General features: G+C 43.1%; 1 protein-coding gene across 1 annotated transcript in view; it reads left to right on the top strand.

The window, feature by feature from the left end:
* The window catches only part of VLDLR (very low density lipoprotein receptor), a 205,354-nt gene that overhangs the window by 120,565 nt on the left and 71,301 nt on the right, over positions 1-13,488 (top strand). The window contains exons 3-5 of the mRNA XM_078675719.1: positions 355-477; positions 9,266-9,388; positions 12,818-13,189. Coding sequence (XP_078531845.1) covers positions 355-477; positions 9,266-9,388; positions 12,818-13,189 — 618 coding nt within the window. The remainder of the gene's footprint in view (positions 1-354; positions 478-9,265; positions 9,389-12,817; positions 13,190-13,488) is intronic.

Raw genomic sequence — 13,488 nt, 5'->3', positions numbered from 1 at the left:
TTCATAGTCAAACTCTTAACCAGTTATTCTGAGTTTTCTCCACTGTGGTAAACTGGCCAGTGCCCAAATGGGTTTCCTAGGCATACCTGCAGAATCCTATGTAGTCTGCTTTCAGATTAATTGTAACAATCACAAACCCCTGTTAGAAGATTGCTCTGAAAACTAGCTTGTGGCTTGACCGTGTGATTCTTGGCATGTCACCCTCCTTTCATTTTAGTGTTTTTCAAACTACTAAAGTGCAATGAAGTTGTCGCCGAACATGAAAGTATGACTCCTGCACAACCTTGCCAACTGGCTACCTAACATTTTTTGGATCCATTTAATGAAGATTCTATTCATTTTATTTCCTTTTAGTTAAGAAGACTTGTGCGGAATCTGACTTTGTGTGCAGTAATGGGCAGTGTGTTCCTGAAAGGTGGCAGTGTGATGGAGATCAAGACTGTGAAGATGGATCTGATGAACATCCAGACTTCTGTCGTAAGTCGTCTCCCTGTTTGCATGTATTTTTCTATAGGAAAGTCCCTAAACTGACTTGGACTCCTCCAATACACTTTGACACCATACATAAATATCCTTAGTTTTCTATTAGTTATTGATATTGTATAACTTGTGTAATTTTTTGATTGTCGTAGGTTAGACCTGGCACCATTGGCGTGGGACTCCCTTCCATTATTTGCTGTTGCCTCAGTATTTTAGCTGGTGTTGTATGCTTTGGGCACTGTGCCACTGCTATTCAATGCCACAGTGCAAGTGCTCCCTATTGTAAATTGATGTACTAATCAGTGGTCCCATGTTTGGCTATTTGGTTCACTTGTCAGACCCTAGTCTAGTGCACTGAGTGTGCCCAGGGTGTGTAATCCAAATGCTGCTGGTGGGCCTGCAGCACTGGTTGTGCCACCCACAGAAGCAGCCTTGTAGAAAGTGTCTAGGGTCTGCCATTGCAGAGCCTGCGTGCAGTCTGGTACTGTCATGCTGACTGGACAAGTACACCCACTTCCCAGTCCCTAAACCTTCCCTTTTCTTATCAGTCACCCCTATTGTAGGCCCTAGGGCAGAGTGCATTGTAAGTATAAGGGAGGACACCCCCTGATGTGTGTGGCATGTCCTAATGGTGAATTACAGCCATTTTCGTTTTTCACTATTGGTAGCCCATTCTGGTCGATTGAGAACAGGTAGTCTGTTAGTTATTACATTTTATAATCCTAACAGACTCTGAACATGGTAGAAATTAGAGTTTAGTATGCCTGAACTCAGAATAATAAAATACATCTTTTAGTAAAGGTTATTTTAATCAAACCTACATCTGCTAGGTTGTGTATTCCTATGTCTGGTTTTGTGAGTGACACGGCTGGGGAATTCCGGGAGACAGGCTGAGTCCCCCAGTGGTGAATAGAGATCTGCATCTAGATGGGAGGGAGGAGTTGCACCTGAACCTTGAATAGGGCTGTGCTTGCCTTCCACATGCTGGCTCCACCCCCTGGGGAGCGGCTGCTGTCTCTGCCCTGCACACTGAAAGAAGAGTCCTGTAAACAAAATGCTCCAGGACTGTACTTGCCTTCCACAATGCTGGCTCCACCTCCTGTGGGTCGTCTGATGTGCCTGTCCTGCAAAAGGAGTAGTCTGGTAAACAGAGTGCTTCAGAACTGGTTTGGACTGGGCAAAGGCCCCTCTCCCCTCAGAGCAAAGGATTTTGGTGTATAAATATTGGGACCCTGATCCCATGAAATTAGATCACTTTGGACTACAAGAAGAAACCTTTACTGAGGAGAGGAACCTGAAGAAACAGACGTTTCCCAAGCTGAAGTGCTGCTTGGGAGATTGGCCTGCAGTGGTTGCCTTACTGCCAAAGGAAGGAGAAAGGAACTTTGTGTACTTTGCTTTCAACTTGTGTAGGATCTCCAAGGGCTTGGAAAAGAGCTTGCCTCCTGCTAAAGTCTCAGGGACAACAGACTTCAACCCCCAGCTCCCCAGAGTTCTTTTGGAAGTGCCTGCTGCTGTTTTTGGCCTTCTGAGGAACTGCGTGTCGCAAGGAGCTGGAAGTGCTACTCAACGAGAAGCGTGTGGCCGTCGCTGTGCCTGCCGTCGCAACTCGGCCAGAGGGTGTTGCAGCTGGAAGTGTCTCACTGCACCGCATCTGAGAGGCGCGCCGCAACTAGGTCGGAACATGTCTCCATCAATGTGCCTGCTGTCGCAACTCCAAAGGAGGGTGTCGCTGCTGGAACTGTCGCATTGCACCGCATTGACCAAGAGCTCCTCGCATCCCTGAAGCGTGCTGCCGTCAGAGCTGCTGCCGTCGAATCTTGGATGTCTCCGCTGTAGTTGTCGCATTGAGCGGAAGCTTCATGCATCGTGGGAGAAGTCACTGCTGGAGCTTTTGCCGTCGCATCGTAAGGGTGTCGCCCCTGCAGTCCACGCATTGAACCGAGAACTTGCATCCCCGAGAAGCGTGCCGCATCTGAAAGATCTTCACGTCTTTATTTCCTTGCACCTGACTTTGCCGCATTTCCCATCGCTGCGACATTGCTTGTCGTGGAAGCGCAACACAACTTAACGTACATTGCCGCAGAGTGTCGCATCTAAGAACTGAGCTTAAATCTACCATCTTAAAGTAATCGTAGTGTGTATTTTTGTCGTTTATGGTCTTGTGGTAACTATATAAAGTCTATTTATTTTTTATATAAAACCTGTGGTTTCAATTTGTAGTGTTGTCAATGGGTTACTGTATATGGTCACAACTGCTTAACTTACAACGCCTCTGAAGTAAGCCTTGACTGCTCGCGCCACGCAACCTAGAGGGTGAGCAGGGGTTATTTTAGGAGTGTAATCCCCTTGTCCTGACTAGAGGAGAGGGTTCCTATTTGTCACAAGTACCTACCTGTGCCAACTAGAGACCCCCAAATCTAACATAGTATAAACCATACATAGCCAAGCCAAACAATACCAACCTAGCTCACTACTGGAAGCCTTCATATTCTTGTTTAGGCCACGGTTGTGTGGCTTGGAGCATGTCACTTGGTCTGCGTCTGATTTAAAACCTGATCCCTTTGCTGCATTGTCCCTACCTTCCCAATGCAGAATCTCATTGCGCTTCCCCCCTCCTTACTGCAGCTTTTATCACTCTGTAATTTGGGCTGGGTATGAACATGCATTACTGCTATTTCAAACACTTCATTGCACATAAGATCTGTACAGTGGTCATTTGGCATTCTCTGAAGGTGTTTGTAATGCATTGTTTTGGGTGTGCTACCTCGGAGCAGGGGCGGTGGTGGACAGACACTTCTAAAACCGATGGAGGTTTCACTGAGATGGCAATAAATATTTTCCTGTTAATTGTAATGCTTTGATAACTAATACAGTAATGCTTTTCAAGCAATTGCTATTGAAACCTCCTTGCAGTATGGTTGGCGATGACGACAATGACCTAAACGGGCAAATAGCGTCAATTGACAAATGGTGGTCGTTGTGAAGACTGATCTTTTTAAAGAGTGTAGGTGGTCTCTGAATACGGAGTATAACTATGAAGCACATTGTCGGAACTTTACTGTCTTTGCAACATTGTTGTGCAAAGCAAAATTACCCCTCCCCACCTCCCCGCAGTAGTAAGCATCTAATGCTAACCCCTACCAAATTCCTAATGCTTTGTAATAGGATGTTTACCCACACTGCTTAGAACAAGCACACGTGACCGAAACAAATTTCGATCAGCAGCTGAACTGCTTTCTCATGGAATCGTTAAAAGGACATTGAAAAGAGAAATGCAAACTCCAATGCTGAGCTCTTATTCGGGGATTCCTTGCCAAACACTACGGCCAGACTAGAGACTTCAGAAGCGAATGAACTGACCATGTGTTACCTCGCACAATACAAAAAGCAAAATGGTATCAAAGTAATGCGAGATCAGTAAATATGGTCATTTTGAAAGCAATTTCCGTGCCAATCCGCACCTTGTTGTAAATGTCGTCTTTCAGGTCACCGTTATTTATCTTAACTCTTATTTTTGTTAAATAAAGTTTCAATCAAATGAAGTGTTCTTGGTGCAGTAATTGATCTGTTCAATAGTTCAGCTTTACTCTAGTGTTTACTTGGCTATGGCTTGCGTTCCACAGTATTGTGATGAGCGGTCCTAATCCCAAAAGGACTCCGACTAGAGAGGGTGGGAAAGTTCCTTCGCAATTAAATGTGCTGAATTAACGAATTTTACTACGTTTTTTTGTTTTTTTCCTCTCCAATTCCATCACGCTCATGTTGGTCATGATGCAGGCCCGGATACATGCAGCTTTATCCACTCAAATGTACAAAACCTAATTTATCATGGAGCAAACGTAATGCATGCAGCTTTACCAAAATTTATAAACCCACCACATCAGGCTACAGTTTAAAGTGAAATTACTTTTTGCTCTGCTTATAGCATCTCATGGTTTTTGCAGTAATTCAGTAACATGCCTGACACTTGTATGAATGATGGCAAAATGAATTTGCGGAGTGTTCTTTAGTAACTTGCTGGCCCTACATAGTTATAAATGCATATGTATATAATATTGCATTTTTGCACTTAACGTTCATAAACTTTACCAAGAGCACACTTTCAAATCTGCATCAGATGTAGATTTCCAGACTGGCAATTTCCCAGTGCGTAATTAGACCATACATTTTTTTGCTATTTGAAAACCTAGGGTGTATGTGCAATTGCAAAGTCTTTTTCTCCTCCTGATGAACGGTTTTCCATACAGAAACTTATTCCCCTAAACCTCAAACAAGTTTATGGATGTTGCACACTTTCCCACCAATTAACGTAATTCTTTCCGCCCTTGGCAGGATGAACTCTTCCCATTTTCTAGGCTTGGAATGAGTCGCAGAACAGCTTTGGAAAGCTCACAAACTGTCACGTTTTTGGGTGCTTACAAACTTAAGGCAAATCATGTTTTTCAATACTCGCTTCCTATCTAAGATTTACACGTCATTCTGTGCAGTAGTCATGTACCACCCTTAGTCTGCATTCAGATAACCACCGAATGTCCTTGGACATCACTCAGACCTTCAGGCTGTCTTTAGACTCCCCAGGCCTTACACACCTAGCCTTTTCCAATGATCCACAACTGGTCCATAGACTTTCCTAACCTGCCATTATTTGATCCTGAACTCCTCGTTCAGGCCCTAGAGACTTCTCAATTGGAGCCCCAACCTGATCTTTTGACTGCCCCAACCAGCCTCTGAAATCCTGCTCATGTTACGCCACAAACCAGCTGGCCCCAAAGGCCATCAAGTACTTCCACTGGCCCTTCAACACCTATCCCCTTCTGCTCACAGAGGTAAAGATACTTGCAAGTGGCCAGCAGTAACCTCCAAGTAGCCTTAATCTGCCACCTCTCCATGATTGACATTTCAGCTTCTTATCAGACGTCCCCAGCTGGTCTGTCAATGACATTGGCCTGTATGGGTCTCTGGCTAGTTTAGCTCCGCCCCCTTAATAAAGGGTTGTGCAGGTAGGGCACTGGGTTGACTAAATCTGCACTGTTGCATGGATTTTATTTTGCTCCTGACTGCGAAGCATTGGATACTTCACCAAGTGAACAGCCACAAAGTGACTTGTCGACAAGCTGATCAGCAGAGTTTAGTTAGGGAGCAACTGTAGAGCTTTAAACTAAAGGCATTTGTTATGGGCTGCTAGCTTTTGAGGTTGAACTTGTGCCGAGCAGCATTAAAATGCAAAATTACATTCATCCACAATAGTCTGACCCCAAGCACATAGGTGTCTTAGGAATCAAAGCCTTTGAATAGAATAATCTTCTGCAACAACAAATGGGACTAGTAAAGCAATTTCCCCTGTTTGTGTAATTCTTTCCTCAGCCACTGTATGTTTACACTGTTTACTGTCCTTAAGGTTTGTGTGACCAGGAGAGCACCATTGCCTTCTGATTTTACCTTGTCCTATTACATTTTATATATTTCCAAATTTGTGTAGGTGTATCACTTGTCAAGAGTTGTCATACACATTCTTTTCTTCTATGTGATGTATATTCTGTACTATCAGTTTGATGTATGCAATGTACTACTTGAACCATTGTTAGGATTATAATCTTTAATTTACCACTGGCTCAGGTAATAGGGCTGCCTCTGGTGGTGGTACCCATCTCATGAAGAAAAGGCATCCCACTCTAGGCTCGGCTCCAGAAAGTCTGGAATGGGTTCCTAGGATCTGGCAGCTATTCTAGAAACTCATTGGTATACATGCACAATTCTAGGTTGCAACATATTTTTCAGTCTTCTCCATTCTCCAATAAAATCAGCAAACTACCCATTTTCTCAACAGAGCATAATAAACTTTCAGACATCGGTCCTTAGTTGCAATTTTTCTTGCGATCCAAACACTTCTTCCCATGACAGATTGTTCCTGCCATTTGTCTCCTCCACATGAGAACCTTACTATCAGTTGTCCAATACAAAGCAAGTGTCTATTCACGAACAGTAGGCTTCTGAAGTAGGATTCTCTGCAGTAAAGACGAGAAACCTCTTGCACAAACTGTTCAATGTGAAAAACGGGCCTTTAGTGTTAATACATTAATTTCCATTTATCATGGCTATCTTTATGTATTGCTATTCATTGTTTTAGTCCTACAAAGTTTTAGTAGGACTACCTACTACAAATTTCGCATTTAGCATACATTTCATTTAAACAGAAGTTTGAGCACATTATCAAAAATAGCATTTTGACAATTGAGTTCGCTGCAGCACCTTCTTTGCATATCTTTAGTTGGAACCATCTTTCATTGTGGCAAAAACTAGGTGAATTTGTGAAACAAACCACTAAATGGCCCATACTAGTTTCAGTGCGAATAACTTCTTTCTACTGATATCTGTAGATCAGCAGGTCTTCCACTTTTGACTTTAGTGGGCCCTCTGAATCGCAAATAGAAGCCAGAGAACCCCAAGCAATTGCTAGAATTTGTACAACCATACAGCACAAACCTAGACTATAAACTCTGCCCATATAATTTGCTCTGCAACTGCATGTTGAATTCGGAGTTTCTAGGCATTGGTATGGTGGCCCTAGTCAATACACAAATCAAGTTATGTGAAATCTGAGCTCTCCACAGAATGTGGTGGGGACCGAAGTAAGCAAATTAACAAAGGCCTCAGACACAGGGTAGCATTAGAACTTGTTGACCAAGCAGGAGACCATGCAGGGCCTTTGTGTCAAAGGTGAAAGACGTTTGCTCATTATGCCAGATTACATGTTTGCTACTGGAAAGTGATACTCTGCCTGTTGGTGTGTTCTATTTCTGCTGAAGTGTACTTAACAAAAAAGGGGGAGTTTGGCCCTGTGGGAAAGAGGGTAGGTTGGGCCACATAATACTCAAAGAAAGGGGATTTTACCTAAGCCTCTAAAATTAGTTGAGACAATGAATGTAAAGTGGAAAGGATAAACACAACTTTATTAGTTTATCCTGACAATTAATTTATGTCTTTTTTCTTTTTATGAAAACATTTTTTAGAAAAAAAAATTTGTGGACAAAAAAGGGAACATCAACTTAACCTCAAGTCATAATTGTTTAAACAAAACATACAATATATACAACAACACAATGTGCCAAATTTAAGTGCAAAACCAATTATACTCACAAATTAATACAAATCAAGTAAACAGTTTCCGGGAAAAGAAACAAAATATTGTCTTTTGATGACAAAGGTTACAAGGAAGGCCACCTCTCCACAGAGAGACCCGAGAAGCTTAGGTGAGAAGTCCCCCAAATAGTGGAAGCCATATGTCCTGGTTTCTTACTGGTATTGTCAATCCTTACCTGGTGCAGGAATGCACTGTTCAAATTTGCTTTAGTGCACTGCGTTTTCTCAATATATCTTGAAACGTATACCAAAATTTTCAAAATTTCAACCAAACAAATTGACTCAATACTTGTGCATTCTTGTACACATATAAAAATATCAGAACACCGACTTAATCATGTTGTCAAATTCATTATTTTTTATAGGTTCATAAACATTCAATTCCTTTTTTTAAACCTATTTAGCAATTCGATATCATTGCAAGTACATTTCAAGTGTTCAAAACAAACATCAATTCAAGACGAAAATACTGCTAGCTTCATCTGTGCTTTCGTGAATTCCCAATGCATTTCGATGCCACTGCATCTTCGTCAGGGGAATGAACTGTATAAACAAATAACAATAGCCATATGTCCTAAATGAGAACTGTATCATTTTTAAAAAAAACATTTCAAACAGGTTATCTCTTAGGCATTTCTCTCAGATAGAATACAACTCTATTTTATCCAAACACACTGCCCTCCCAAGCAAAAATATGTTAATCATACTGTGGTATTCTATCTTCGAGAGAAATGCCTAAGAGATAACCTGTTTGAAATGTTTTTTAAAAAAATGATAGTTCTCATTTAGGACATATGGCTATTGTTGTTTGTTTATACAGTTCATTCCCCTGACGAAGATGCAGTGGCATCGAAATGCATTGGGAATTCACGAAAGCACAGATGAAGGTAGCAGTATTTTCGTCTTGAATTGATGTTTGTTTTGAACACTTGAAATGTACTTGCAATTATATCGAATTGCTAAATAGGTTAAAAAAAGGGAATTGAATGTTTATGAACCTATAAAAAATAATGAATTTGACAACATGATTAAGTTGGTGTTCTGATATTTTTATATGTGTACAAGAATGCACCAGTATTGTTGAGTCAATTTGTTTGGTTGAAATTTTGAAAATTTTGGTATATGTTTCAAGATATATTGAGAACGCAGTGCACTAAAGCAAATTTGAACAGTGCATTCCTGCACTAGACACAGTTGTGTCTGTGGATTCAGTTATTATAGAGACCTGACAGGGGTTAGTCAGGGAGCAGGTCTGCACCATTTAGTTAAAACATTTGAGCACAAATGATAGATAGTGGTGTGCAGGTTACACACATTTTGAATCCTTACCTGGTGTCAGACTGGTTTCATTAAGCTTCGAGAAATGTACTATTGTGGCCCCCTCTTGCATGTTGCATGTCCATGTGCCCCAAAACCAGCTCAGACTACCATAGAGTAGCTAGTGGTGCTTTACAAAAACCAAAATAAAATGTATCCGGTGCAGCCATATAAAGTGTTGAAGCCTGCAAAGCAATAAGCCATTGCTTTAGCAACTGGTTTCATTGCGGGACAATACCTCAGGAGTATGAACATTGGAGGCTCTTGTCTAATTTGAGAGCACAACTCTAATACTTAAAATTGTTTCCACTTCGTTCTTTAACAGATTTAAGAACTTGCAGGGTGACTGAAATCAGTTGTGGTCCACGCTCGACGCAGTGTATTCCAGTTTCTTGGAGTTGTGATGGAGAGTCTGATTGTGACAGTGGAGAGGATGAAACCAATTGTGGTAAGCTCTGGGCATTGGTGAATTTTTTTTTTTTTGTATTTATCACATGTCACGTTTTGTGGTTTCAATCACTAGACTTGCAAGGAGTTGTATATTTTGCATGCTATGGAATAAGACCACTTCAGGTTTGCTTTAATGGTGATAACTTAGAGTTAAAAAAAATCTGTTTTCTACTACTGTGAGCTGGCCATGTAAACAAATCTTTAGTACAGTATATTTGCTTAGTTTAGGGTCGGTGATGCCAAATGTGTTCAGAGATTACTTCAACTGTACAACTTATAAAAATAGCTCATATGGTCCAGAGTTCATTTTGACCAGGGCTGAGAGTCCATGGCCCTAGCAAGCACTCTAAACTACTCACTTTACAGGGCTGCTGGCAGGTGGCCAAGTAATGGTCCTTGAGTCCCTTTACTCATCCAAAATGGAGGCACTTGCAGAAAAGCCAGTATTTAATCAGGTGGCATTTATTAAACTGTTCGTTGCTATGGTTGGTTAGGAAATCCTGATATTTCCACATTTTGCTACTTTGTCTGGAGACTGGGTAGTCCACTTGGTGGTATCTAGAATGAGTGTTCCAACCAAGATGTCTGAAAACCAAAGAGGAAAGGGCTTGCTAGTAAATCTCAGTGTTTGATTCTTGGTAAAGAAAATGCTGCATGTAGATTCCCACTGGAACCCAGACAAGCAGGGCCCCTGAAAATGTGCAGTAACGTCCATTCCAAGGAACTTGATGGACCCCAGTTAAGTAGGGCCTTTACTGACTTCCATTGTGCTATATTTCTGACGTTGTGTGACTATCCCACACACTGGTCTGTGGGAGAGTGCTCTATTCTACTTATGTTGCCATAATCCAACAATGAGATCACTATTAAAGTGCATCCATACACTGTTGTATTGGTATTTCATCCCTCCTGGTAGTTTTTGCATCCTTGTCCGTGTAACTATAAGCTTGCTCTTCAGTGAGCGCACAATTTTCAGTACTGATTGGAAGTGAAAGGTTCCTAGAGTAAGGTAACAAATTCTTTAACTTGTTGGGACTGATCTTTCCTCTCAAACTTGTGGTTTCTCTGCCTCATGTAGCGATGGCGAACCACCAGGTTTCTGATAGTGGAGCATCAGCGGACTCGCCTGCAATCTTCAACTCATTTGCCACAGGGTCATGGGAGAATGTCAGGACAACTAACTTTGAGTGGGCCTTCCAGCACACATTGTTGCCTGGATTTGCCATGTTAAACATAGCTCTGGCAGAAAAAAATAAACAGTTATGCCATCTTTGTGTCGCGGCCACACAGCTTTGGGATGTTTCTGGGAAATAAAGCATACAAATGGTCTGCCCTGACCTTGCGGTCTGGCCAGCTTTTCCCGTTTGAGAGTCATGGAGGTGAGGCAGAGTATGCCCCAGGGCCAATTTACCTTCATTCTACAGTGGCATGACTAATGCCATAGTCGACCATGGTTCAAGCACCTTTACCAAGACTTTAATGTCTCCTTGTTTGATAAATGATCTCAGTACATATTTGTCTATATCCAGCTTCAATCCACTCTTATGATGTAGCCACTATTATGACCTTGGTTTGAATTCCTTTTAAGTCTTCATTAATGGCAGGACTGGCATAAACAGTCCTGCCTGTGTAAGTGATCCTGTGTAGACTTCCATTATCTAATTGTTTCTGGTCTGAACCAAAGAGCTGGGGATTGTTGTCTTGACCAGAACTTTGTGCTCAAGACAATGGCGTAATAAAACTTGAGGGGCCCCCATGCAAAATGCATGGAGGGGCCCCCACCGCTTTCAGGAGCTCTCTGGCCAGTGGCCCGCCACCCATGCACAGCGCCCAGAGGGTGCCCCATTGTGCTCAGGGGGGTTCTATGCACCGCAGGGCTAATGTTACACCATTGGCTCAAGCTATCCAAGGAGAGGTCTCGGACCCCGGGGGCAAAAACACAGCCAGACCATTTATCGAAGCTTCAGTCTTGGCCTCTTGCTAATTGCCAGTAATGGGAGCAATCCACATGTTCCATGGATTCCACCTTTGAGTGGCTGGGCACTAGTGCCATTTTCAAATACAGTACTCTGACTACTGGTGAACACCGGCCCTGAGGTTGCCAGAAGATTTCAGCCTTCTTGGTTCTAGAGTAATGAGATGTATGTGCTCTTATGCATAATGCTAGTCCAGCACTACCAATTTACTATATTAAGTGCTATTTGAGTTGGTTTGAAGGGTAGACTCTGCAGATGCTGATTGATATCTCTGCATGCTGAGGATATTTTTGTGCACCAGATAACTGTCAAACAGCTGGCCCTTACTCCCAATGACCTTCACTATAACTGCAGTTGTACTCCACAGCTGAAGTTAAAGGTAGGATGCACATGATCAGTTTGAAACTAAACCGTTTTGATTGAATTCCTTGGGCTGCCCATTTGAAACTCACCAGGGATAGCAAGGTCTTGATCTTGTGCAATTTTCTGTTGCTACCATACTTGAGGATCGAGGCCTAATCCACTCCATGTTTAGTAGTTGGCAGTGCCCTTTACCCGGGTGGGAGACTGGCTCGGTTTTGCAGAGCTTACTGAATCTGTGGAGCCGTAATTGTAATGCCTCTCGGCCTAGCTGATATCAAACTATCTTTAACTTGCTTGCTAGATGTGGCTGGAGCAAGTTGTACGAGGCTGTGGGGGCGGGTGGTGATACTCCACTGTGCAGTGTGTGCACCTACTCTGATGCACACACTGGTGAGGGTGGCCTCACATGGTAGTGAGTTGGGTGTATTATTGCCCCCGGGTGACCATTTCGGAGCCCTCGGTATTAACCGGACTTCTTACAAATATGGCACCCTTTCAAAGCATGCTGGGTTCCCACAAATGCAGCATTGGCTTATACAAAGCTTTGGCAGACTATCAGGTCGTTGCAACAAGGTCCCTAAACCGTCTGGTCGTGTGCAGAGCAAAGGTGACCAAAGCGCCCTCTTTCTCAGCTGGTCAGGTGATTTTGACTTTTAGCCGCCCGCTGCTTATTAAAACTGCTTGAAATCAGCATTTTTACACGTAGTCATGCAAAGCCACCGGGACTAAACAGTCTTGAGGGTAGGTTATGGCTTTGTTAGGGTGAATAATTTCGGAGTTCTGTATCATTAATGTTCCCCTCGAGAGGAGTAGTATTGACCTCAATTACTGAACTTCTCTCTGGTAGTGGCAGCCTTTAAAACCCACTCGAGTCCTTGTGATTTATGTAGTAGCCTGTTTTTTTCTCGACCACCTTTGTGTGGAGTCGACACTTAATTGCCAGTCCTCTGTAGCCTCTTTGATTCCATGTCTTTTGTTTAAATTAAAATCGATACATATGCGGAATGAATAGAAGCCTGGGTGAGAGTAGGTGCTGTTTCACAAGCGTGTACAGTTCTTTCTTATTTTTTCATCACTTTACTCCAAAGGCAACATTACCTGCAGTCCAGATGAGTTCACGTGCTCCAGCGGGCGATGCATTTCCAAGAACTTTTTCTGCAATGGCCATGACGACTGCGGCGATGGAAGCGACGAGCTGGACTGCACCCCTCCGACCTGCGGGGCTCACGAGTTTCAGTGCAAGAACTCTTCCTGCATCCCCATCAGCTGGGTTTGTGATGACGATGCAGACTGCGCGGACCACTCGGACGAGTCGATGGAGCAGTGCGGGCGCCAGCCGGCCTCCCCGCAGCGCTGCCCGGAGAGTGAGATCCAGTGTGGCTCCGGGGAGTGCATTCACAAGAGGTGGCGCTGCGATGGCGACGCAGACTGCAAAGACAAAAGTGATGAGATGAACTGCCGTAAGTATATGGGTCAAAGATGCTGCTTGTGTTAATATCCAGTCTGTCTACTCTGGTTTTTGTGGTTTGTTGCTTTGACAAAGCAAAGGTCTCTGCAAGCCCCTAGTAGGTAATGCCTGCCCCCCCCCCCCCCCCCCCCAATTTAGTTCAAGAAACTGAAGTATTCATATTAACTTTTAAATCGGAGCAAAGGTCGCTCGGCTGTGAAGAGGCCGTTCGGAGCAGGGTGCTAATATAAAACTGAGAAACGCATGAACATATAGCTCAACTGATTTGGTAGATTATCTTCGAGCGAAGAC

The sequence above is a fragment of the Lissotriton helveticus genome, chromosome 2_1, assembly GCF_964261635.1.
Source record: "Lissotriton helveticus chromosome 2_1, aLisHel1.1, whole genome shotgun sequence".
NCBI classification, from domain to species: domain Eukaryota; kingdom Metazoa; phylum Chordata; class Amphibia; order Caudata; family Salamandridae; genus Lissotriton; species Lissotriton helveticus.
The sequence above is the reverse complement of the archived record's forward strand: the minus strand, read 5'-3'. Positions and strand labels throughout refer to the sequence as shown.